We start from the raw sequence: 23,487 nt of genomic DNA on the forward strand, positions 1-23,487 counted from the left end.
GTGAATATCTCAATATACATTTCTGTGAAAGTATTAACATAGATGGTAATAGATTTGGTTTTTATTGATATTGTATTACCTAAGTAAATTACAGCGTTAGTTAATTTTGTGTTGTTTTAAGCTTGTTGATGTTTGTTAATTTGAGCAACTTAATTATTCATAAACAAAGATGATGATTTTCCTTTTCTTTTTAAGTAAGTACAGTAATAAGAATCTGGAAAGAGGAACAGAAAGAAAGAAGCTATCGTGAGGGATGAAATATAGAAAGTGACATTGTAAATTGACATAGGTAAAATATTAAAAGGATTTTTAAGAGTGAATTTTAGCAAAAATTTATTCATCTAATTAAAATTCATAAATAGTGGCAGTTCTAAAACCACTTGGGTTCAGCAGTCTAGTACCCATACTCTAGCTACTATAGAGTAGAAAAGTTTGTTTTTTAAATGAACGAACTCTGACAATTTTGGTAAAATATTGTGCTTTGTAAAAACATTTTTTTTTTCAAAACTTCATTACATGGTTATTATCAAAGCTGTTACACAACTTTTCTTCCTCAGAATACCATGTAATTTCCACTTTCAAGAGGAATCCTCTCGAACAGGCCTTCAGACGGCCCAATGTAAATCTAACCTCCAATCACCTTTTATATCATTACTGGATTGCTGTAAGCCATAAGGCCCCAGCATTCCTGTATGATATCTACCTCAGGATGACGGGAAGAAGCCCAAGGTAATGGTGACTGGCTCTGTCTTATCTGTTCCTCTGACTGTGAAACAACCCATGCTTACACTGAAATGCATATTAACTCTGTATTTGTTTATGCTCATGATAAGGCTTAATGGCCTTTTGCGAATGAAGAAGACCCTCGAATTTAAGACTTTGTCAGAAAAGCAAAGGTAGTGTTGTAATTCACTCTGATTTATTCTAAAGTTTGGATGATAAATTATTGTCACATGCTGAATTCTAGGTCTAACTTCAGGTATTTTTTCTGAATGACAAGTAATATTCAAAATGCTTTGACGCTTATTTCTCCTACAGGATATTATCTAAATCATTTCTTCAAGATGAATCCTTTAAACCAAGTATTCAGGCGCCCCAATATTAAGTTGTATTCCAACAACTTATTGCTTCATTATTGGAAGGGTGTCAGACATACAGTACCTGCATTATTGCTCGATCTTGCACTCAGGTTGACAGGTCAGAAACCGCGGTAAGAAGAATAGCAGTAAATACACTATGTATTGGTAAGGTGGTGGAAGCTTGCTGGAGAGACAAAACGTCGCTAGCATGAGCTTTACCTTTAGAATTACTAACCTGATTAATCACAATCACAATCAGGATGCTAGGACATTTCTTAGAAATTGAGGATATTTGAGAAGACTACCTGTGAATCTCATCTTACTTGTGCCATTGATCCCCCAAAACCCCATAATACAGGAAATGTCCAACATCAAGGTTGTCATTGTTATTATAAGCTGAAATTGAGCCCATCTCCTTTCCCCTTTAAAAACTTAGAGGTGAGTTTTATAGGGTTTAAGGGCAAAATGCTTTGCCTTAAATGGATTATGTAGTGTTATGTGAAAAAAATAGGATCCTTCTAGAAATTACTTACTTGAAATATCTCAGCTGCCCATTCAGCTTATAATATGGTAATTACAGTTTTTGACTAACATTCCAGGTTGAGAATGTCATAGTTTAAGACAAAAGTTAACAAATTGAAAACTTCCTATTATCTTATAGTTGTTGTAGCCTTTCTTTCTTTTCATTTTTATTGAAACCCCACAAACTTAAAATCCTCTTACTCTCTTTACCATAATTATAGTGACATGTACTCTAAAAATATTAATTTTTTAAATTATATTGGCATTTCAGTGGAGCCTTTGATTGGAGAGTTCAGGATTTGAGTATTTATATATAAAGAAGATGCTGATTACAGAACTTCCATCAACTGCTCAAAAAATAAGAGTGAGGTATCAGCCAGTTATAGTATATCAGGATCTGAGTTACTTGTAGGGATTTCGGTGGATTCAGTTGTCCATTATGTTCCTAACCCTTTATGTTAAATATTGAACTATGTGAGAGATACTGAATTGAACAACCTTAGAATAGGTAAAGAAATACTTAGTGGAAGAAAGATCCAAAATATATCAAAACTATTCAAGTTTTTCTGGAATGATCTGCAAAGTATATTTGTCATTGGCAGCATTCTTTTGTGGTTAAAAAGCATATTTAATTTATGAGTGACAGCAGTGCATGCTTTCTTGATATTAATATAGTTACTGCAAGTTAGAGCAGGCAAGTCAAAACTATGTCAGAAGAGTAAAACAGCTTAAATAGACCACAAGGTCTTGCACAGAAAAGGGCACAGTAAGCAAAAAATGAGTGAATAGCCAAGGCTTATTAAAAAATTAATAATAGATGTTGCTACATAAAAGATCATCTCAAACTTTGGCTTAAAACATCAGCAGTCATTTTATTCTTTCTTTCAATGTATTTCTCTATCAGGAATTTGGGAGGGAATCAGCTGGCAGTTCTGGTTTGCGGGTGGTCATGTGATTATGGTCAGATGGTGTAAGAAAGGTTGTGCAGTGGAATAGCTGGTATCACTGTCTCTTCACATAATATCAGAACTTGTTACATAGCCTCTGCTAAGACTAGAGGTTGCCTTAGGGGAACTGGACTGCTTCCATAATGACTGAAGGCTTCAAGGAGACGTTTTTCAGCAGGAAGGTGGAAACTGCATGCGTTTACTTGCCTACTTTCAGAAATCATGCAGCACTACTTCTGCCACTGCTTCCACTTGTGACCACTTTAGGTTCAAGCAAGTCACAAGTCCTCCAAGATTCAAGGAAACAGGATGTACAGAATGGTCAAGATCATACTGTAAAATTAGAGCAACTGAGATGAAAGATACGGTTGCAGCCATTTTTGGAAAGTGCAGTCTGCAGCAGTCAGTCTTCTGGCCACAATTCGTATTCCTTCCATGTGAAAAATACATTTGCTTCCTCCCCCAAGACCTTTTTTGCATCAGCTTGAAGCCAGTGTTCGGTTGACTGTATCTGGTACAATTGCATATGAGGCTCTCAGGAGTGGTTTTGCTAAGGTATAGTTCCTCAAATATTGGTCTGGAAACCGGTGAATAAAGTGACAAGGTATCTGCTCTCCATATACTCAACAAGCCTATGAGACAAGCAATAGGAAAATGACTTTAGGCAGTGTGTTTAAAAAGAGAGAAGGTAAGAGGCACACAGCCATCAGTGGTTCATAACAGTTTTGAATTCCAGCCAGATATGTTTGATGATTTCTTAATTAGGGACCATTCTACTCTCTGGGTATTCTCTGAGACTCTTGGCTCTGCAGCCATAGGTAGTATGTAAATGAATAAAAATAACTGTGTTCTAATACAACTTTATTTATAAAAATGGGTGGATTTGGCCCTTTGGCTCTCGGTTCCTGACCCTTGATCCTGAGGACTCTTCATTTTGTCCTGTCTTCGTCCACTTAAATATAAACTGCTATGATTCCTTTTAAAACTGTGGGTTTCCTGTATATCTATTTTAAAACAATCTAGTCCATTAGACCAGAGCCATACTCACAGATCTCTCTGAGACATGCTCTTCTCTATCTTGGGTTCCTTTTGAGACACTACTTTTACATCATAGATCCATTCCTCTTAGATCTTTCGACTCTTAGATTCTACCTTTTAAAAACAATAGGGTTTCTAGTAGACATGTTTTTAAGATCTGCAATGAGCCTTTATTTGTCTGAAAGGTCCTAGGTACTACCTTAGATCTTTCTAGGGTTTTAATAAAGAATCTTAGATCTGCATTTGGGATTTGATCTATGCTCAGAGCCATTTCTTAAAGAATTGTTGCCTGGTATTTTACCTTTTTTCCAAATTTCACTTAAAAAATGGTGCTTAAGGTCATCTTTGTCCTTTTTGAGGAAATCTTGGCTAGATCATCAAGTTTGGTAGGTACAGTTTCTATTTTCCATGTTACCACAGGTAGCAGTTTTGTTCTTCCAACCTCCAACAATACTCAATTACTGTAAGCCCTCACCAACAACTTCCCTATGGCTCTTTAAGGCTTCCTGTAACATTGTTTTCTTGGTTCTAGGTTTCACCAGTGGTCTCTTCAGGGGTTTTCCATATTTTGTCTACCACCTGATTCTAGAGACAGTACTATATGTTTTAGATTTTTATTATAGCAGCCCCTCCTTCCCATTATATGTGCTGTGTGACAGATCACTTCAAATTTAATATTTTTAAATTGAGGTACAGTTGACATCAAGCTTCATATCTTAAAACAAAAATTTTATCTCTGTGGGCAGAAATTACAGGATGGTTTGGCTAGGTGGTTCGGGCTCAGGGTCTTTTGAGTGGTTGCAGTCAGATCAGGAGCAGTAAAGAAGAGGGAGGGTGCAAAGCAGCTGGAGTAGCCAGGTGTCTCTCCCTCTCCGTGTAGTCTCAGAGCCTCTCCATGTGGTCTTTCCATGTGGGCTAATTTGGGCTTCCTCACAGCATGGCAAACTCAGGGGCAGCTGGACGGCACACATGGCAACTCCAGGTGTCAAGGGTGAGTATTCCAGTGTGCACGACATAGAACTCTGTCATATTTTCTAACCGCCCCTTGAAAGTCACACACTGTCACTTCTACCTCATTCTGTTGGTCGTAGTTACTGTCACCTCTTGAAGGCAAGATAGTCAAGGTGATACTGTAGGTGAGCATTTAGGATCGGAACTAATATTGCAGCTATCTATAAGAGACAAAGTTTTTTTATCTAGGCATTTTAAAAATGTTAAACACAAAATCTTATAATAACCTAATTTGTTCTTATTCAATAAATTATATTCTCTACTGATTAAGGTACTAGGCTTTATTCTTTATTGTGATCTTAATATATTAATGCCTATTCCTTCATTAAAGTAATGTCAGTCATGACATTGATGGTGTCCATTATATTATTCTGAGCATCAGCTAGATAAAAGTATGACTTGCTATATATCTTGACATAAAATTATATAACTATATACTTCATACATATTATTACCTCAATTATAAACTCTGAAATGGGTCATATGGATTCCTGGTTAATAGTTATTGGGGACTAGAATGCATGGTATTGTTGCATGTAGAAGCAGTGTAAATGACTCATTATGGCTCTTAAAATATAATAGATATCTCATCACTCTTAAAAATGACAATTACAAAAATGATTCCATGGTCTTGTTTTTTGGTTATTTAACTTAACTCTCTCTAGCTTAACTTTTCTGAATCTGATACTTTTTTATCTGTGTGGTTCTCAATGGAGGGCAGTTTTGTCCCTGTCAGGAGACATTTCAAAGTATTCGGAGACATTTTTCGTTATCACAGCTGGTGGTGGGGAGCTTCTGGCATCTAGTGGCCAGGGATGCTGCTGAGCATCTTATAGTACTCAGGACAGCCCCCAACCACAAAGAATTGCCTGGCCCAAATGCTGTAGTACTGAGGTTGAGAAACCTGGACTAAATGACCATTAAGGTCTTGCCCTACTCCAAAGGATTGTGATTAATTTTTGTAGGTTGCCTTAGGAATAAATAAATACTCAGAACATACGTGGTCATTAGTACCAGGCATCTATTATTATGGCATATTTAACCAAAAGATGATGGTGCAGAGTTTTAAGTTTCTTTTTATCCCCCGTAGTATTCAATCCAGTACTTTCATTACTTGATAAATATTCTGTGGATACTTACTTCACACATACGTGGCCTTTCAAATTTCCTTCTCCCCCTCCAGTTTTATTGTAATAATTTTTGAATGGCTGAATTTGTGATTGTTTTAGGGTAATTTACTTGAATGAATCTGAAGATAAAGACTAGGTGAGAATTGTCAGTGGAAAAGGAGTAAGAAAGAAAAACAATAATAAAATGTATGTTGGAAACCATGTTAACCAAATATTTATATGTGTGTGATTCAAGTATACTCTTCTGGTTTTGATAGTAGATATTAATTCAATTACAAATCCGTTATATCTTTTTATTGTTTTTAGGAAAATATTGTCTAATATCTTTTCTAAAAGCACTATGTCTTGTTTTTTTCCCCCAAGTGCTTTCTGTCTATCTGAACTATTCTTGCCCAAATATAGCCTCTGATGCTCAAGAACTCTTTTCATGTTTAATGGAGATTTCATTTCATAACTTCCTTGCATGAGCTACAGTTTTTTTCTACATAGTCATGTTGTCTCATTTTTCTTCAGGAGTATGGATTCAGGGTTTCTTCCTAAATGTATTAAATATGTCATCAGAATTGCTTAGCTAATGTTACTGTTTTGATCTCCTCTCACATTTCTAACGTTCTAATTTTCTCCCATTTCTAAAGCCCCTAATTTTGGGACTTCATGCTAATCTTTATTGTGGGAATATAAATGAATTATTTTTAGTATTTCTCCACACATTATTTTTCTGATTATCAGAGGTTAGGAATATTTTGGTGTGTGTTCTGTTTCAAAAAGTTCTTCCTTTTCCCTACTTATCATAGGTAATTATTATATAGATGTTACTACTCTGGCTAGTGTTATGATATCAATGACTTATAGTGAGCCATGATACATAAAATGACAGATTTAAAGAGTAAGGCTCCTCACCCTTTAAAAAATGCAAAAAGTATGGAATTCCCTTATTTCTATAAAGGTGGATATTGGGGTTTGGGGGAGATGAATGAATATCTTGAATATCTATTTCAGAAAGTTTTCAGCATGAGTCATTGATTTCACAGCACATCCAGATGATCAAGAGTGGTACCTGTCAGTGTTAAAGAGAAGGTTATTTAGAAAATATATGTAGAAAGAGTTGATTAAATGGTAAACGAATATTTCTGTATACTTAAATTCCATGAGGCTGAAGAGTTGGGATTGTTATGTAACACAGTATGTTATAAATTCACAGGAAATCTTAGTAAATGCAGCTGAACTAAAATGTGGTTTAAGAAACAAAAGAGCAAGAGAATACTAATTGAATCCATTTGTTAATATCGTATGTGGAAGATTGGAACTAAAGTGTTGTATTTCCTTTGAAATTAATTTCATTTATCAACAATTCTGTTAAGCAGTCTTAAATTCATTTGCTGCTCCTTAAAGTTTTTTTTCATTTTGGATTTACAAAATGTTCTAAGATGCAGAAATATTCTTATTCCCTGGTGTTTGGTTCCTTATTGAATTACATATTATAATTTTACTGTTAATGTCTCTATATAGAAAATGGTACCCTGGGTGGTGATGAGATTTTTTCCTAATCTATGCAAATTATGAGTCTATCTATTTTTCTTATAATACAGGATGATGAAAACAATAACTCGTCTTCACAAAGCTATGATGTTTCTTGAATATTTTACAAGTAATTCTTGGGTTTGGAATACTGACAATGTCAATATGTTAATGAACCAACTAAACCCTGAAGATAAAAAAGCAAGTATTTACTGTTTTATATTAGAGAATAAGTAGCATACTGATTTGAAAACCATTAGTAGCCTGAGAAATAATTGGATATTTTCCACAACTATATAATGCAACAAGAATTTCATTGATCTATTTATAGTCTTATTAAAGCTTTAATCATAATTGTTATTGGTAAAATAAAGTTGCTTAATCTTAGAATTATAATGTAAATGTTTCAGAGTGGCAGAAATATTTTCAAAGTATGACTGAAATGTTAATTCTCTTTTTCCCTTTAATGTCAGGTTAAAAGGGAACTTTTGACTTCTTTATGCATTTTCTTTCCACATATTTTGAATTTTGAGAAAAACCGTCTCTCCAAAATTGTTTTTTATTTGCCTTCTTTTTATCCTTCCACATTTGCCCTCTGTTAGTTTGAAATTTGAACTCTTTGTGTGTGCTGCCTTGGAGGTTACTTTACGTATTTTAACATGCATACCTAACAAAGTTTAAGTTAAGCAATTTCCATAGCCTCCTCCTTAATGATATTTAGGACCTTAAAATATTTTAACTGAAATTACCACCTCTACTAACTAATATGGTTATATATTACTTTGGTTCTCTATTTAAGCCTTGTTATTAGAAATGATTATTGTGTTTAGTTTCATTTAGAGTTAACTGTATATTTACCAATGTCTTTGCTATCATTTCAGGATCTCTTTATGATCATTTTCTTTCTGCTTGAAATATATATACCCAGAATACTGGAATATAATTTATCAGGGGGTCTGTTAGTAGTGAATTCTTGAGTGTTTGATTGTCTGACATGTCTGTTTTACCTTTGATTCTATAATATCATTTCAGCACATTGGAGACACCTTTCTTTTTATAAAAAATGTCTTACATTATTGCTTTTAAAAGTCAGTTTAATTGGCTGCTACTTTACAGGTGATCTGTTACTTCTGGCTCTTCTTCAGAGTTTATGTTTGGTACTCTGCAGATTCAATATGAATGTGTCTGGGTGTAATTTTAAAAAATTTATCCTGTTTTGGTTGGGTTTCCTGAACTCAGGAAAATACTTAGCCATTGTTTTTTCAAATATTGCCTCTTCACTATTCCATTATCTTGTGAAATTTTAGTATATGTTAGATCATTTTCTCCTTCAGGTCTTTTATTTCATATTTTATATTTCTTTGTTTCCAGCCTAAATTCTAGATGTTTGATTAAAGTTCTGTGGCAGTCTTATCAGCTGTGCCTAAACCACCCAACCGAATTTTGGATTTCAGTTATGTCATTTTGAGAAGTTCAATTAATTTTTCAAATCTTACAGACATTTCTTAAATAACCTTTAGAACTTTTATCTTGAACCATGCTGAACATAAATGTCTTAAATTCAGTTTCTGATAATTCAGACTTCTAAAGGCTGTGCAGCATTTGATCAATCTACTATTCCATGCCTTTTCACTCGTCATAGGGGAATCCAATTATATATATGTGTTACCTTCTTGTATCTCCTATCTTAAGTCAAGTCTCCTTTTAGTGCAATGTCACCTTAATGATTTATTTAAGGAAACTTTGTTTTTTGGTCTAGAGCTTACTCCTTTCAGATAAGTGGTAGTAAATAATGAATAATCTGTTTATCATTAAAAAAATTATCTGATTATGTGTAGAGGAGCACTGAGTAGTGCATAGCCCCCTTATTTTGTCATGAAATAGCATTTTTGTAAGGCTTTCTTTTTTAGATTTTTTTAGCTTTTTCATCAAATGGCCTACTTACTGTTTGTTATCTAAACTCCTAAGCCAGCTTTCATATTTGTTCTCTTGATGTCAGTTCTATTCCTCAGGATAATTAATTTGTATAGTATGCAGGATGTTCAACAAGAGGAGATAGAAATTGGAAATAAGTGTATTAATAAGTGTATAAAGTGGTGAGGAATACATAGATGTATTTGGACAATGGGATTTTATCTTTTTTTTTTTAATGGTGCAGGCTTCTTTATCCTTATACTTCATATACTCTTAAATTGCTGACATGAGTTTTGAGATTATCTTCTTTAATGTTTTTGTGTTTAAGGGAATGTATGAAGTAGGAATAAGAACTTTTCTGTCAATAAGTAGTAAGATTTTAAAAGTTAATACTGTATTCTCTCCAGATTCTTCTTAGTAGATCTTATTTTTTATCTTTTCTTCATTTTGGTTACCCTAAATTATTTCTTTCCTTCTTAAAATGCACATTCCAAACCTACCACCCTAAGATTCCAATCAGTCCAGAGGATTAGATGAAATGTGTGCTGTAGATTCTGATGGGAATCCTTACTTGCTTTTGAACCTCTCAAATTTAATGATTTTTTTTTAAAGATAAGTAATAAATGTGTCTATGTTGGGGAAAATTTTTTTTTTAATTTAGTACTGTAAACATTTTGTGATCATGCAATGTGGAATTAACCTTTAGAAAAAGCATGAATTTTTGACTAATGGTGAAAAAATTCCTCATTGAAATAACCAATGAATTTTATTGTTTATGTAGACCTTTAATATTGATGTACGGCAACTACATTGGGCAGAGTATATAGAGAACTACTGCATGGGAACTAAAAAATATGTATTGAATGAAGAAATGTCTGGCCTCCCTGCAGCTAGAAAACATCTGAACAAGTAAGTAGTTGTACCTGAGTTTGGTTTCATCTTGGCTTCCTTATGAAGTATTACATAAGGGTTTTTTTTGTTTTTGTTTTTTTTTGGGTAAGTCGGTATAGTAAATGAAAGATATTGCTAATGAACTACTTACTGTATTTAGGAAAAGCACTTACCTTCAGACTGGAACTTTGATAATATTGATTTGGCTTAAGATAATTGAAATTTATCTTCAGCAGTTTATACTATTCCTTAGCACTAAGTTCACATGGAATTGGATTTTTAAAATCACTGTTATCTTCCCTTATATTGCTACTGAAGAATTATAAAGATATTAGAAAAAAATAAAAATACATTTTAAACTGGAGGTAATTTATTTATTTGAAATTTTTTTTACCCTACTCAAATATTGGAAGGGGAAAAGAAATACAATACTACATCATTCAGCATAGAATTTTTTGTTTATAAAATAGTTACAATTATTTCCTTAGTCTCTTCATAAAAGTAACATGTATCGATTGTTTAAAAAATCAGAAAATAGAATAGGAAAAATCACTGTTAATTAATCATTCAGAGGTGCAGTTAACTTTAATAATAATCTCTTTTATTTGTGGTGTTTTTAAATATAATTTTCATAACAGTTCAGAAGACTTTTACAGTATTCTTGTGCCTCCAACTTTTTGAGGCTTTAGAGGGCAACTAGTTGTATAGATAAGGAAATAGGCTTAGGGAAGTTGTATTTGCCAACATCATATTGTATTAAGTGGCAAAGCAAACTAGAATACTGATCTTTTTTTTTAAATAAGTTTTTTTAATTGAAATATCATTGATACACAATCTTACATTGGTTTCAAGTATACAACACAGTGGTTCAACAGTTACCCGTATTTTCTTTTTTTTTAAATTAATTAATTAATTTTGTTGTCATTAATCTACAATTACATGAAGAATGTTATGTTTACTAGGGTCCCCCCTTCACCTAATCCCCCCCCCACAAACCCCATTACAGTACTGTCCATCAGCGTAGTAAGATGCTGTAGAATCACTACTTGTCTTCTCTGTGTTGCACGGCCCTCCCCATGCACCCCCCCATAATACATGCTAATCGTAATGCCTGCTTTCTTTTTCCCCACCCTTATCCCTCCCTTCCCTCCCTTTCTCCCCAGTCCCTTTCCCTTTGGTAACTCTTAGTCCATTCTTAGGTTCTATGATTCTGCTGCTGTTTTGTTCCTTCAGTCTTTCTTTGTTCCTATAGTCTTTGGGTTTGAGGTGAGTCTCTTGTAAGCAGCATAGAGATGGGTCTTGCTTTTTTATCCATTCTATTAACCTGTGTCTTCTGATTGGTGCATTCAGTCCATTTACATTTAGGGTGATTATTGAAAGATATGTACTTATTGCCATTACAGGCTTTAGATTCGTGGTTGCAAAGGTTCAAGGTTAGCTTCTTTAGTATCTTACTGTCTAACTTAATTAGCTTATTGAGCTATTTTAAACACTGTCTGGTCATTCTTTATTTTTCTCCCTTCTTATTCCTCCTCCTCCATTCTTTATATGTTGGTTGTTTTATTCTGTGCTCTTTTGTGCTTCCTTTAACTGCTTTTGTGGGTAGTTGATTTTATTTTTTGCCTTTAGTTAGTATTTGGTTGGTCTGCTTTCTTTGCTGTGATTTTATTTTCTCTGGTGACATCTATTTAGTCTTAGGAGTGCTCCCATCTAGAGCAGTCCCTCTAAAATACCCTGTAGAGGTGGTTTGTGGGAGGCAAGTTCCCTCAACTTTGCTTGTCTGGGAATTGTTTAATCTCTCCTTCATATTTAAATGATAGTTGTGCTGGATACAGTATCCTTGGTTCAAGGCCCTTCTGTTTCATTGCATTAAATATATCATGCCATTCTCTTCTGGCCTGTAAGGTTTCTGATGAGAAGTCTGATGATAGCCTGACGGGTTTTCCTTTGTAGGTGACTGTTTTCCTCTCTCTAGATGCCTTTGAAACTCTGTCCTTGTCCTTGATCTTTGCCGTTTTAATTATTATGTGTCTTGGTGTTGTCTTCCTTGGGTCCTTTCTGTTGGGAGTTCTGTACACTTCCATGGTCTGATCGATTATTTCCTCCCCCAGTTTGGGGAAGTTTTCAGCAATTATTTCTTCAAATACACTTTCTATCCCTTTCTCTCTCTCTCTTCTTCTTCTTCTTATACCCCTATAATGTGGATATTGTTTCTTTTGGATTGGTCACACAGTTCTTAATATTGTTTCATTCCTGGAGATCCTTTTATCTCTCTCTGCGTCAGCTTCTATGTGTTCCTGTTCTCTGGTTTCTATTCCATCAATGGCCTCTTGCATCTTATCGATTCTGTTTATAAATCCTTTCAGAGATTGTTTCATTTATGTAATCTCCTTCCGGACATCATCCGTTAGCTCTTGCATATTTCTCTGCAGCTCCATCAGCATGGTTATGAGCTTTATTTTTAATTCTTTTTCAGGAAGACTGGTTAGGTCTATCTCCTCAGGGTTTGCCTCTGTGATCTTGGTCTGTATCAATTTCTTCTGCCTTTTCTTGGTGATAGATATATTTGTGAGGAGCTGGCGCGTGTGTTGGGTAAGAGAAAGTCCCTTCTTGCCAGTTTGTGGCCTTCCTCTCCTGGGAGAACAGCAGCCTCTAGCGACTTGTGCTGGGCAGCTGCATGCAGACGGGGCTTCTGATCTTGCCCGGCCGTTATGGAGTTTATTTAGCTCTGCATTTGCTGTGGGTGTGGCCTGCCTCAGGCTGCTTCTCCAATATGGCGGAGCTGCGTCGGAGGGGGAACAGGCGGGAGGCTGTTTATCGTGGTGAGGGGCCTCGGAGCTGTGCTGCAGGGGTTCGGGTGCCCAGAGTTCCCTGGGATTCTCAGCTGCTGGGCTAAGTGTTCCAGGGCACTTCTGTCCAGCTGTGGGGTCCCTGTCCCTTTAAGACTTTCAAAAAGCACTCGCTTTTCTTTGTCCTGGGGGCACCGGCTGCGGGGATCCGCTCACCGCTTACTGTCCTGTTTCCCTAGTTTCCAGCACCCCACGCACGCACTGTGTGTCTGCGCTCCGGTGCGGATGGCTAGGGCTGGTCCTGGACTCCCAGGTCCTAACAGTCCTGGGCTACCTCTCCCTCCCCGCTCCGGCTCCTCTCCTCCCACTGAAAGCTGGGATGAGGGGTGCTCGGGTCCTGCCGGGCAGTGGCTTATATCTTACCCCCTTTGCGAGGCGCTGGGTTCTTGCAGGTGTAGATGTAGTCTGGCTGTTGTCCTGTGTCTTCTAGTCTCTGTTTTAGGAAGAGTTGTATTTGTTGTATTTTCAAAAACATATATGGTTTTGGGAGATTTCCGCTGCTGTACTCACGCCACCATCTTGGTTCTTGCCTGAATACTGATCTTAACTCCTAATTCAGAGCTCTTTTATCTGTACCTATTGTTTGTGTATTTTAGTCTTATCCTCCTTGTTGAAGTTAATGAAATTTGTGTAAATATTTGCTACATATCTAAAGGTTTTGTATTCCTTTATAACACCATTAAAAAAACAAAAAAATGTTTTGAAATATGAACAAGATAATACTCATGTTCCTTTTTGACAATGGGAAGGTCCTCTTATTAAATCAGTGTCATTTCATTCATGATTGAGAATTTGTATGGTTACCATGTGACTGTCAGCTATCACTGAAGGTGTAAATTAGCTTGTTTTATAACTTGTAAACTGCTAAAGTTGCCAAAAAAATGTTTATTGTGCCTGTAGAATGATGTATGTAGTGAACAAACCTAAGATTGATAGGACACTCCAGAGGTACAAAGGATATGCTGAAGGATGCTCAGTAATACTTGTTGGATGAATAAATTTACATGCGAGATACACTACTATAAAAAAACTTTGTGTTACTCATTTCAAATAGTGGTAACACATTGTTGCGTGTATTGCTGTCCAGAATGTGCACAGTTAGGTTTGTTTGAGTTTTGTTAACATTGTAACTGAAAGACTTCTAGTTAGTTTTTAAGTAAGTTCTAAATTAATATGGATTTGAAGTTTGACTAGATTAAAAACTGAGCATTAATGAGGTGATATATAGGGTCTTGTCTCTTCAGTGCTCACATCTAGGGGAGTGGGGTTGTAGACTCCAGGTTTTTCAATTAAATGGATAGTTTTTTTCAGATTGAAAAAGAACCTGAGCATAATTATCTGCCATCCAGCAATGTTTTATTCTAGAAGATATCGTCTGATATGTCTTGTTTTGCTTTCCAGGTTAAGGAACATACGCTATGGTTTCAATACTATCCTTGTGATCCTGATTTGGCGCATTTTTATTGCAAGATCACAAATGGCAAGAAACATCTGGTACTTTGTGGTTAGTCTGTGTTACAAGTTTCTGTCATACTTCCGAGCATCCAGCACTATGAGATACTGAAGACAAGAATTTAGCATTAGAACATCTATGCATATGGTGGTCTAAATGCACAAAATATAAAATGTACTTAAGTCATCTCACCTTTTTGTCAAGAGAGTAAACCATCTTATATCAGAATGTGGAATAAATTATGGTACATTCTATGTAACATTTTAATGTTTATGCTCATAAAAACCTAGTGAACACACTGTGGTATGCCAGCTCAAATCTGTATAGCCACCAAAACTATGACTTAACATTTGATCCCTGGGGAAAAGGGGTGGGGTGAGGGTAGGAGTTGGGAAACAGGAGCACTGACCAGTATAACTGTGCAATTCTGGAACATAGTAATTAAAATATGCCTTAACATATAGTGAATTTCTAATTCTAATATTTGGTGCAGTGGAAAGCATTTATTTGGACAGGAATACTAGCTAAGTTGGTAGATACATGATTCTTCGGTGTTCAGTTTTTTGCATTGGTTAACGTGGGTTTTAGTTTTGTTAAAATTATAGCCAAACCATTTTTACATCATCCTGTAAGTTATTGAATAATCTCAAACATAAAAAACATGTTCTTATTTTTCTTTCTATGATGAAAGTCTGATCGCGTCTTTTTTCTGTAAGCAATCAGTTGCTTTCATAGGCAGAAGACTATATATTATTCTAAAGACCCTACTGGGTGTAAATGGGCATGAGAATCCATATCAATATGTTATGTATTTTTTGAAAGAAAATGAAAATGAATTCAATAAGACTACTAATATCAAAAATAAAAGGAATATATTTTCCTTGTCCACATTGTGACCAAATAAAAATCAGTCTGGAAACTGGAGGATTTCCTAAGGCTTTGGTAAGTGGGGTTAGGGAGGAGTTCACCATACTTGTGCTCTCCTCCCTTTACAAATTCTATTAATAGGACTTTAAAAAGGCTTCTGTTGTCTTTCCAGTGAAAACTGAAAGTGCATTATTATGGAAGAATGTATTTGCAGGTAGTCATAACATTAAGAAAATGTTCTCACGTGTCTGTAAACACATACTAACTCTTGACCTTGAGAGCTGAATTCCTTCCAGAAAAATATGTGTATAGAATTAAATAAAGGACTTTATTTACATATCACATAAAGTAGCAAACTGTTGAATTAGTTTGAGATATCATTTATTTTTCTGCATGTGATTTTAGCTTTAGAAAGAAATGCATTATAGAAACAAGTATTAACAAGAAAATTAATGTATATTTTAATGATACACTATAATTTCCTTTAAACCTTAAAGTTAACTCTCCTTACCATTTAAACATACATTTGGTTTAACAGATTGGTCAGCATAACATGTTTTGATTTAGCTGACCAAGTTTGTACTATATTCAAATCATCAGCAGTGTATCTTTAATATGTTTAATAAGGTCAGTTCACAATACAAGAAGTTACATAGAACTTCACATCTTAGTTTTCTTTGCCAATTAAATGCCATGTATAAGAAATTTATTTTGGTACTGTGAAAACTAAATGTAAAGGAAATCACCTTCTTCATGCAGGTGTTTAATCTTGAAAAGGAAAAATGTTTCCGTGTTGGAGCCAGATTTTGTGTAGTAAACTTTTAAACATTGCTTTAAAAGAAATGTGTGTGTGTGTGCATGTGTGTATACAGCACATACACACGCACACACACATACATATTCTTTGGAATGATACTGAAATCTTCTTCAGAATGATACTAAAGACTTTGGTCTAGGACCATACCTTGTATAAGGTGTGAGAGACCATGACAGTATCTAAAAATGGAATAAATGATGACACCATTGACTTAAAGCCCACTCAATTAACTATAGATACTTTATGCAATGAATAGTCCATTTCTTCAAATACATTTCCATAATGTGTTGAAAACATGCTCACATTGTATAATTTTAGTACTTCTGCCTAATATATGTAGAATCAGATGATTTGTCTCTGTTTCTTGCAGAAGAATCAGGTATAACTGTCAGGCTAGCTTTGTCAGGCATGGGAAATACATGGTGGAGGGTGAGGGGTGGCATGTATCTTCTGAACTCTGTCATTGTTATTGACTTGAAGAAATGCTAACTGGGAGAGTACTGAGGCCACAGCATTTTGTGTGTTTGTTTAGAATTCTGTTGTCAAAAGAAAGCTACTGAGTAAGTTAATATGTCATTCTGGAACTTAAAGTTCTAAAATTAGTATAAATAATATGTAGGTTGTTGATCCCCATCAACTAGACTTTAAAATTAACTCAGATTTAGAGTTTGGAAATCATTTCTTTGTGTCATTTGCTAGACATCATTTTTAGTTCTGTTTGATTATATTTTCTACACAAACTCAAATTTTAACAGGGTAGCCTTTTAAAGTAAACTTACTATTTAACTCATTGATAAAGCTGTATTGTAAAGCATTTGTTTTTTATCCTGCTATTCACTCCTGGTTCTTATAATTTGGACATATGCATTTGTTAGTTGTGACATCACTTGTCTAATTGTGACTGTATTTCAGTGTGACCTGGCAACGTTAATATGTTCTAAAACTCAACATGGAATGCTTGGTAATACATCCTTTGACTTAAGGATGGTATAAAATAAGCAATTTTGAATCTGTAATAAAGCTTTGAAACAGGGAGGAAAAAAATCTTCTTTCTCCCCTCTTTTGTGTTTTGTCTGTAGGACCTGGTTCAGAGTTTTTCCTTTTTGTTTTAAATGTAAATTATAATGTTTTTAAAGAAGTAAATAGAAGCATTATCCGGTGCCTTTGTTTGTAAGCCAAAAAGTAATAAACGAATCCCTATATTTCCATTATAGTATTTATTGTATTTTTACAGTAATTTTTCTGGAAATTACCCATGAGATAATGTGGGTAGAAATGCAGGGTGCAATCCTCCCTTATACTTCTTACCCTTTTTTAGGTGTACTCATGACTACTTGTATCCTAATTTTACTTAATTCTGAGTTTCTTAAACAGCATTTTAGGAGAAGCATATAGATGGGTAGGATGAACATTGTTTATTAAAGTAGTATTGTTCTGTATTAGCTGGAATGAGGTAATGTTTCTGCTGCTAGGGTGTCACTGGGTTCCAGCTACTCTCTTCCACATTGAATGATATATTAATTTATAGGTACATTTGTGATAATTTATCTATTGAGTAAATAGAAGGGATTATTCATTAGTAATAGAAATGAACTGTAAAAAAGGAGAGTATCAGGCTGGGGTATAGGGTGTAGGTGGCCTTCCAGGCATGATTTTCTAGGCTGACTTGAAGCCCTAACTGGAAACCATTCACACTGACTTGCTCTATTTTGAGAAAAATTCTCTAACCTTTTGCATGAGAAATCAGAGAAAGGAATATATGCTGCATAACTTGATGTAGAAGTGGCTTAATTAAATTTACAGTCTCTGAAAAAAAGATGTGATATATTTTCTTACTGAATTAATATTTTTACCTTAAAGCATTTTCTCTTCATAGAATGAATTTGTCTTCTTTTTATGGTGGTACCCCCTTAGCATATACATCTTTGCTACTCCTACTATCCTTAAATAAATCACCTTTGTTGATTGAGCATAGTTGTGCAAAACTGTTAAATAATTCCTTTGATTTTTCTTTATTAAAGAAAAATTTGAGTAATATTAAGTTTGACGTGCTCCTTTGCAAGTTGATGGCTCTAAACTACATTTATATAGAAAAATAATACATTTATATATGAGTTTATTTTTACTGTGGGCCTAAATTCAGAGGATTAAGGCTGTAATTGCCATTTTTTTTGTCACAGATCACAGACAATACCTGTAATTTTATACAAGAAGAGAGGCAGCAGAGATTGTTTGTATTCACTAAGCTATACAGACATTCCTCAGTATTTTCTTTGAAATATCTACCTTAAGATTCCCTTCTACACATTTAACTTTTAATATTACAGTTTTATAGGGTTGAAGTACTTTGGGACAGATACTTTGGGACAGAATTCCTTTAATTTCTGCTGTTGTACAGAAGACCTAATTCTCTTTCCCTTGCATAAATTTTTGGAGAGCTTCCTTTAAGCTTTATGAGGAAGATATCACTGGATAGTGTTAAGTTGAACCACATAAAAATGGTAATATTTGGTAGTCTTTGACCTATAAAGATGATTTCATATGATTCACCCTAGTATTCGAGGTTTTTTGTTAACAAACATACCTAAGCATATAGATGACTGTGGTTTTATTTAAAATAGTCATCCTGGGAGATTATTTATTGTACTTCATCAGTACTTAATTATTTTGAAGTTTAATACCTGACTTTCTGCTTTATATTATATGTTTCACAGGGTTTTGTCATTTCTCCCAATTTCACTGCTGGTTTTTTGATAGGAAAAACCATCCTTGCACTTCATATTGGTAGAAATACCACTAGTGAATATTTGTTAAGCCCTTAATATGTGTCAGACACTAATCTAAGCATTTAACATATATTAACCCTTTATGCCTTACCTCACCCTTTGGGGAGGGCACCTCTATTACTCATGCTTTTTAAATGTGGTGACTAAGGCATATGATGTTAATAACTTACCCATGTTACACTGCTGATGGGAGAGCCGAAGTTTGAACTCAGCCCAGCTCCAAATCCTGCTGCACTTGCCCACCACACTGTAGTGTCTTACACTATAGGAGTGTAAATTTTTCTGGACGATTCAGGGAGGTTCCCTGACATGCTTTTGTACTAAAATGTCATTGGCTTTTTCACGGCTAAATCCCAGCATTCATCTATTCAACAAATACTAAGTACTGATTGTGGGTTAGGCACTGTTTTATATTGTAATTACCAGTTTCTATCACTCATCAAACTGTAAGCCTCTCAGTGGTCCAAACCTGAGACCACTATCTACCCTTTAGGATTTTAATTTAATATAAGTAAATAAACAATTTTAATATGACATAGAAAGAAAAAACAATGTTAAAAGCACAGAGGAGTGATTTACTGCTTCATATTTCAGGGAAGAGCTTATACAAACACGACATCTAAGTTGCGGTTTTAAGTCTGATGAATGCTGGGTTTGGGAAGCATTCCAGGCATTGAGAAAAGCATGTGTAATGTAAAGACAGGGAAGAGTGGAGAGCCGTGAGGAAATGTTTTGGTGCTAACAGGTAAGATAACTTAGGAAAAGTGAGGCTGATGAGGCAGTTGAGGGCCAGCTGGGGCCTTTGCACGCTCATTATTCACTGTAGGTTGTGGAATGGTTGGTGTCAAGAACTCAAACACTCAAAAGGGTTTGCTAGCCAAAGCACACTCCATTCCTATTAAATGTGAATAGATTTTGGGCTTTAAATGAACTGGCCTATTATATTTCTTCTTTAATTGAAATCAGTATAAGAGGAAAAAAGCCTCATATAATGTCACTAAGTGTTTCAGAGAACACAGACCACACCACTGTTTATAAACCACTGGTCTGTTTTTCAGAAGTTTTCTGGTTGTCAGAGTGTCATCCTTAGACTAATAGCTTTGGTGTCTGCATCACCTGGGAACTCTAGAAAGGCAGCCTCAAAACTCCTCCCAGATTTATTGATTAAGAAACAGGGGTGCCCACAGTCTGTTTTAAGAAGCCCTTCAGGGGGTATTGAGAGGCACTCTGAAGTTGGAGAACCACCAGCGGATGTAGTCAGTCCTCATGAGATACTGACAAGGCCTGGGAAGTCCCACTTGAAACAATCAGTTTGTAAGATGTGATACAAAACACACAGTAATGCATAGAAAGAGGTCTAGCCTGTCAGAATAATGCCAAAATGTTAAAGAAGTTAGGCTCATGTGGTAGAGTTTTGGGTATCTAGCTTTTTGTTCCTTATTATTTCATTTTTTCCTTAAGTTTTCTGCAATAAGCCTGAGTTTTTTTAAAAACCAAAGTAAAGTTTATGTTTTAAAGTTAAATCTACAGATGAGAGTGCACAGAATCTGGAAAAATAACAAAAGTGTAAAAATGTGTTTTTTCTCCAATAAAGAGTTATGGTCCATTCATTGTGGGTTTTGAAGTCCAGGTTTTTGTTATGTTTTTGGTTTACTTGGTAAATATATTTATTTCTGAGCTTACTAGTTTCCTAGGTGTTTGTTGGCCTTGTCAACCGTGAGTGTACATCCCATCTGTGCACCCAGCTAATCACAGTCCTCCTGCTAGCTTAGTTTCCCATTGTAATTCTCATAATACTAATATACATCAATTAATTGTGAGTTCATGGAAAAGTGGCCCCTGCAGAGACTGTTCAACTCTTGGTAAACAGGTTTTCTGTCCCTAAACCTGAGTTCTAGAGCCTATGCCATGGGAATCTCTAACTGCCATTGTATAACATGGTGCAAGCAGTCCAAAGTTTTGCTAATTTTAGAACATCTTATTTGAGGATATCGGAAATGATCAGGTTCTTTTGCCTTAAGCTCTATGAAAGCAACCCACCCCCACTAGGTTACAAATATCTGTTTCCTTTTGTTCCTTTGTTTTCGTTACCTCCTTTCAGTTGTGGGTGCTCCCTTAGGGTAGGGCCTGTTTTTTTAAGGTAACAGGCTTGTACAAATTACTCTATAAATTACTAATTCAATTTAATTAGTAACATGAAGTTTGTCTTTCTGTCAGTCTCAGGATTAAGCTTCCTGCTCATATACAAGATTTTGCAATCAAGACTGCCAAGAGGGATGTAAAAGTTGTTTACATCAATACATTTTTTTCTTTTTCTTTGTTGACGTAGAGATGCTAACAAAAGAGACAGTGCAAGTGCCCCAAGTTAGAAAGTCCACAGTTGACAAACTACTCTTATTCAACAAGCAATGATTGACTGTTATCCATTAATGTGCATGCAAAATACTATCTTCAGAATTCTTAACAGATCATAAAGTACCATTCTGGTGCCTTTGCTGTTTAGAGTTTTTCTGTATGGTGATTCCTAGTAAGTGTGTGTTTTAGATTAGAAGCTTGATGAATTCTGCTTAGCTGGTTAGCTTTATGAATTCTGCTTAGCTCAGTAATGGTAAGACTGCTGGAAGGGTGGGCAGTGCATATGACATCTGACAGCATGTGAGAATGGCCTAATGGAACATTTTGACCTGGCTATGTCATCCGTCTTCTCCGATATGTAAGAACGCATCTTGTAGGCCTGGCCAATTTTTAAATTTTTTTCTTTGATATAAGAGGTAGTGCTCAGTGCACTTTTAAGAACTTCCCACCCTGCTCTGACATCCACCCGCAGTTCCCAATTGTATACTTTCAATATTGTTCTAACCCATACCATGTTATGAGCACCCTCCTGCCTCTCCTGTGTGTCAGATGCACTTTACCTGCATGCATCATCATATATATCCATACTTGGTTAGCTTTTAACAGATCATCAAATTCTAGGTCATCACAGAGTAAGTGGACAGTTTCTTGAAATGTCAATACTGGGGTCCTGGAGTATCCAGAGATCCTCCTTGATACTCCTTGAGATTAGCATAATCCAAAAAGACACACACAAGATAATCTTTAGGAGGAAAATGGAGGAGCCCATTATATCTAAAAGGAAACCTTTTTTCTCTTAATGCAGAAAATGCAAATGCAAAGGGAAAATTTTGACTTGGAGCCATTTAAAACTCCAGCTTTGAAACTCCCACAAAGCCCAGATCTGTAATATAAAACTGACGTCATCTTAACGTCATGACTGCTTGTTTGGCCTCCCTGGTTCTTTTTGTCACATAGTTCTTGACAGCTCCTCTGTCTGCTCTTGCCTCCATCTCCCACTGGAAAGCTCCCCTTCCAGCTCTAATGGGGCTTCAGGATCATCTGACATTCTTCCTGGGAATTGGAATAATACTCTCTCTAGGAGACTGGATTCCTGTAAGGTCCACACAGGAGGATTTGCTGCTTTTAGAAACAACTAAGCAGTTAAAGATGTAGACAATGTTCAAAAAGATTCTGAAGAGCATTGTATGTCCATTGCTAACTTCTAACCTGATTTCAGTTTTATCACTGACCCTTGTATAAATACAGATCCTTTTTATTTGCCATGTAATTCAGCGAATAAAAGTTGGTATCAGAGAAAGAATGTCTGAGAAGGGGGAAGCCTTCCCTAAACTGTAAATACATAATGGCAAAAAAGTAGTCAGGATTTGTCACACATTTTGCTGCTTTAGTTCTACCTTGAATTAGATGACTTCTCTAAGCTCACAGTCTTTACAGTATTGCTAGAGGTTTTGAAGAATGATGTTATAAATTAAGTCCCAAACTAAAACTTCCATCTTTCCCGGCATGCTGCTGATCTCTTTGCAACCTACAAACCTCTACAAGCCCAGAGTTCGTTCTGGCTAACCCCCAAACTAGGGACTCGCATACATTAGCCAGGGGTCAGAATTACTGAGGTGACCTTTTTTTTTTGAAGGGAAAGATTATATATTTTTATTCATAGAAGCATTCACATACAGTTTTTACAGTTTTCAATGAACCAGAAAAAAAAAACCTTTTTAGACTGCTGAGAAAAGTGAGGAACAAAATAGTTATAAACTATCCTACTCATAAATATTAATCTATTATCAAATTTACTATTTTTGAAATGCATTAATATAGCATCTGAAAATCAGCCCTTTTGTCAGAAACTATGATAATAGCCAGAAGGTGAATGTACCAGTATGGATTTATGAAACTTGAGTTCCCTTGACTATAGGGCAATTTTTTTTTACAATTTTTTAAATTAAGGTACTATTGATATACACTCTTATGAAGGTTTCACATGAAAAGCAATGTAGTTACTACATTCACCTACTGAGGTGACTTTTTAAACACAGAAGTTCCCAGGACCTACCCCCATGGTTTCTGATTAATTAGGTTTAGGGAGAAGCCTACAGATACGAATTGTTAAACTCCTCTCCCAGTGGTTGTAATGGTGATGCATACTTGGTTTTCCCAGCTGTATGCCAGTTGTAAATGCAGCAGGACCATCTGAGGAGCTCCATAAACAAATGCCTGGGCTCTACCCAGGAGCCTTTTAATCAAGGGGATCTGGATGGGACCAGATCTATATTTGTATTTACAGCAAGGCTTGGGGGTCATTGGATA

The 23,487-nt window shown here is 35.5% G+C and overlaps 1 protein-coding gene across 3 annotated transcripts in view; it reads left to right on the forward strand.

The window, feature by feature from the left end:
• Nucleotides 1-17,242, forward strand: part of FAR1 (fatty acyl-CoA reductase 1) — a 63,812-nt gene extending 46,570 nt beyond the window's left edge. For 2 of the 3 annotated variants that reach the window (XM_037026829.2, XM_073216246.1), the window contains exons 9-12: nt 558-729; nt 7,317-7,446; nt 9,941-10,068; nt 14,301-17,242. In XM_037026829.2, coding sequence (XP_036882724.1) covers nt 558-729; nt 7,317-7,446; nt 9,941-10,068; nt 14,301-14,463 — 593 coding nt within the window. In that variant the 3' untranslated portion in view covers nt 14,464-17,242. Of the gene's footprint in view, nt 1-557; nt 730-1,038; nt 1,211-7,316; nt 7,447-9,940; nt 10,069-14,300 lie in introns of all 3 variants that reach the window. The other variant, XM_037026828.2, reaches the window with a different exon arrangement.
• Nucleotides 17,243-23,487: the final 6,245 nt, after the last annotated feature.

Source organism: Manis javanica, chromosome 11 (genome assembly GCF_040802235.1).
Source record: "Manis javanica isolate MJ-LG chromosome 11, MJ_LKY, whole genome shotgun sequence".
NCBI lineage: Eukaryota > Metazoa > Chordata > Mammalia > Pholidota > Manidae > Manis > Manis javanica.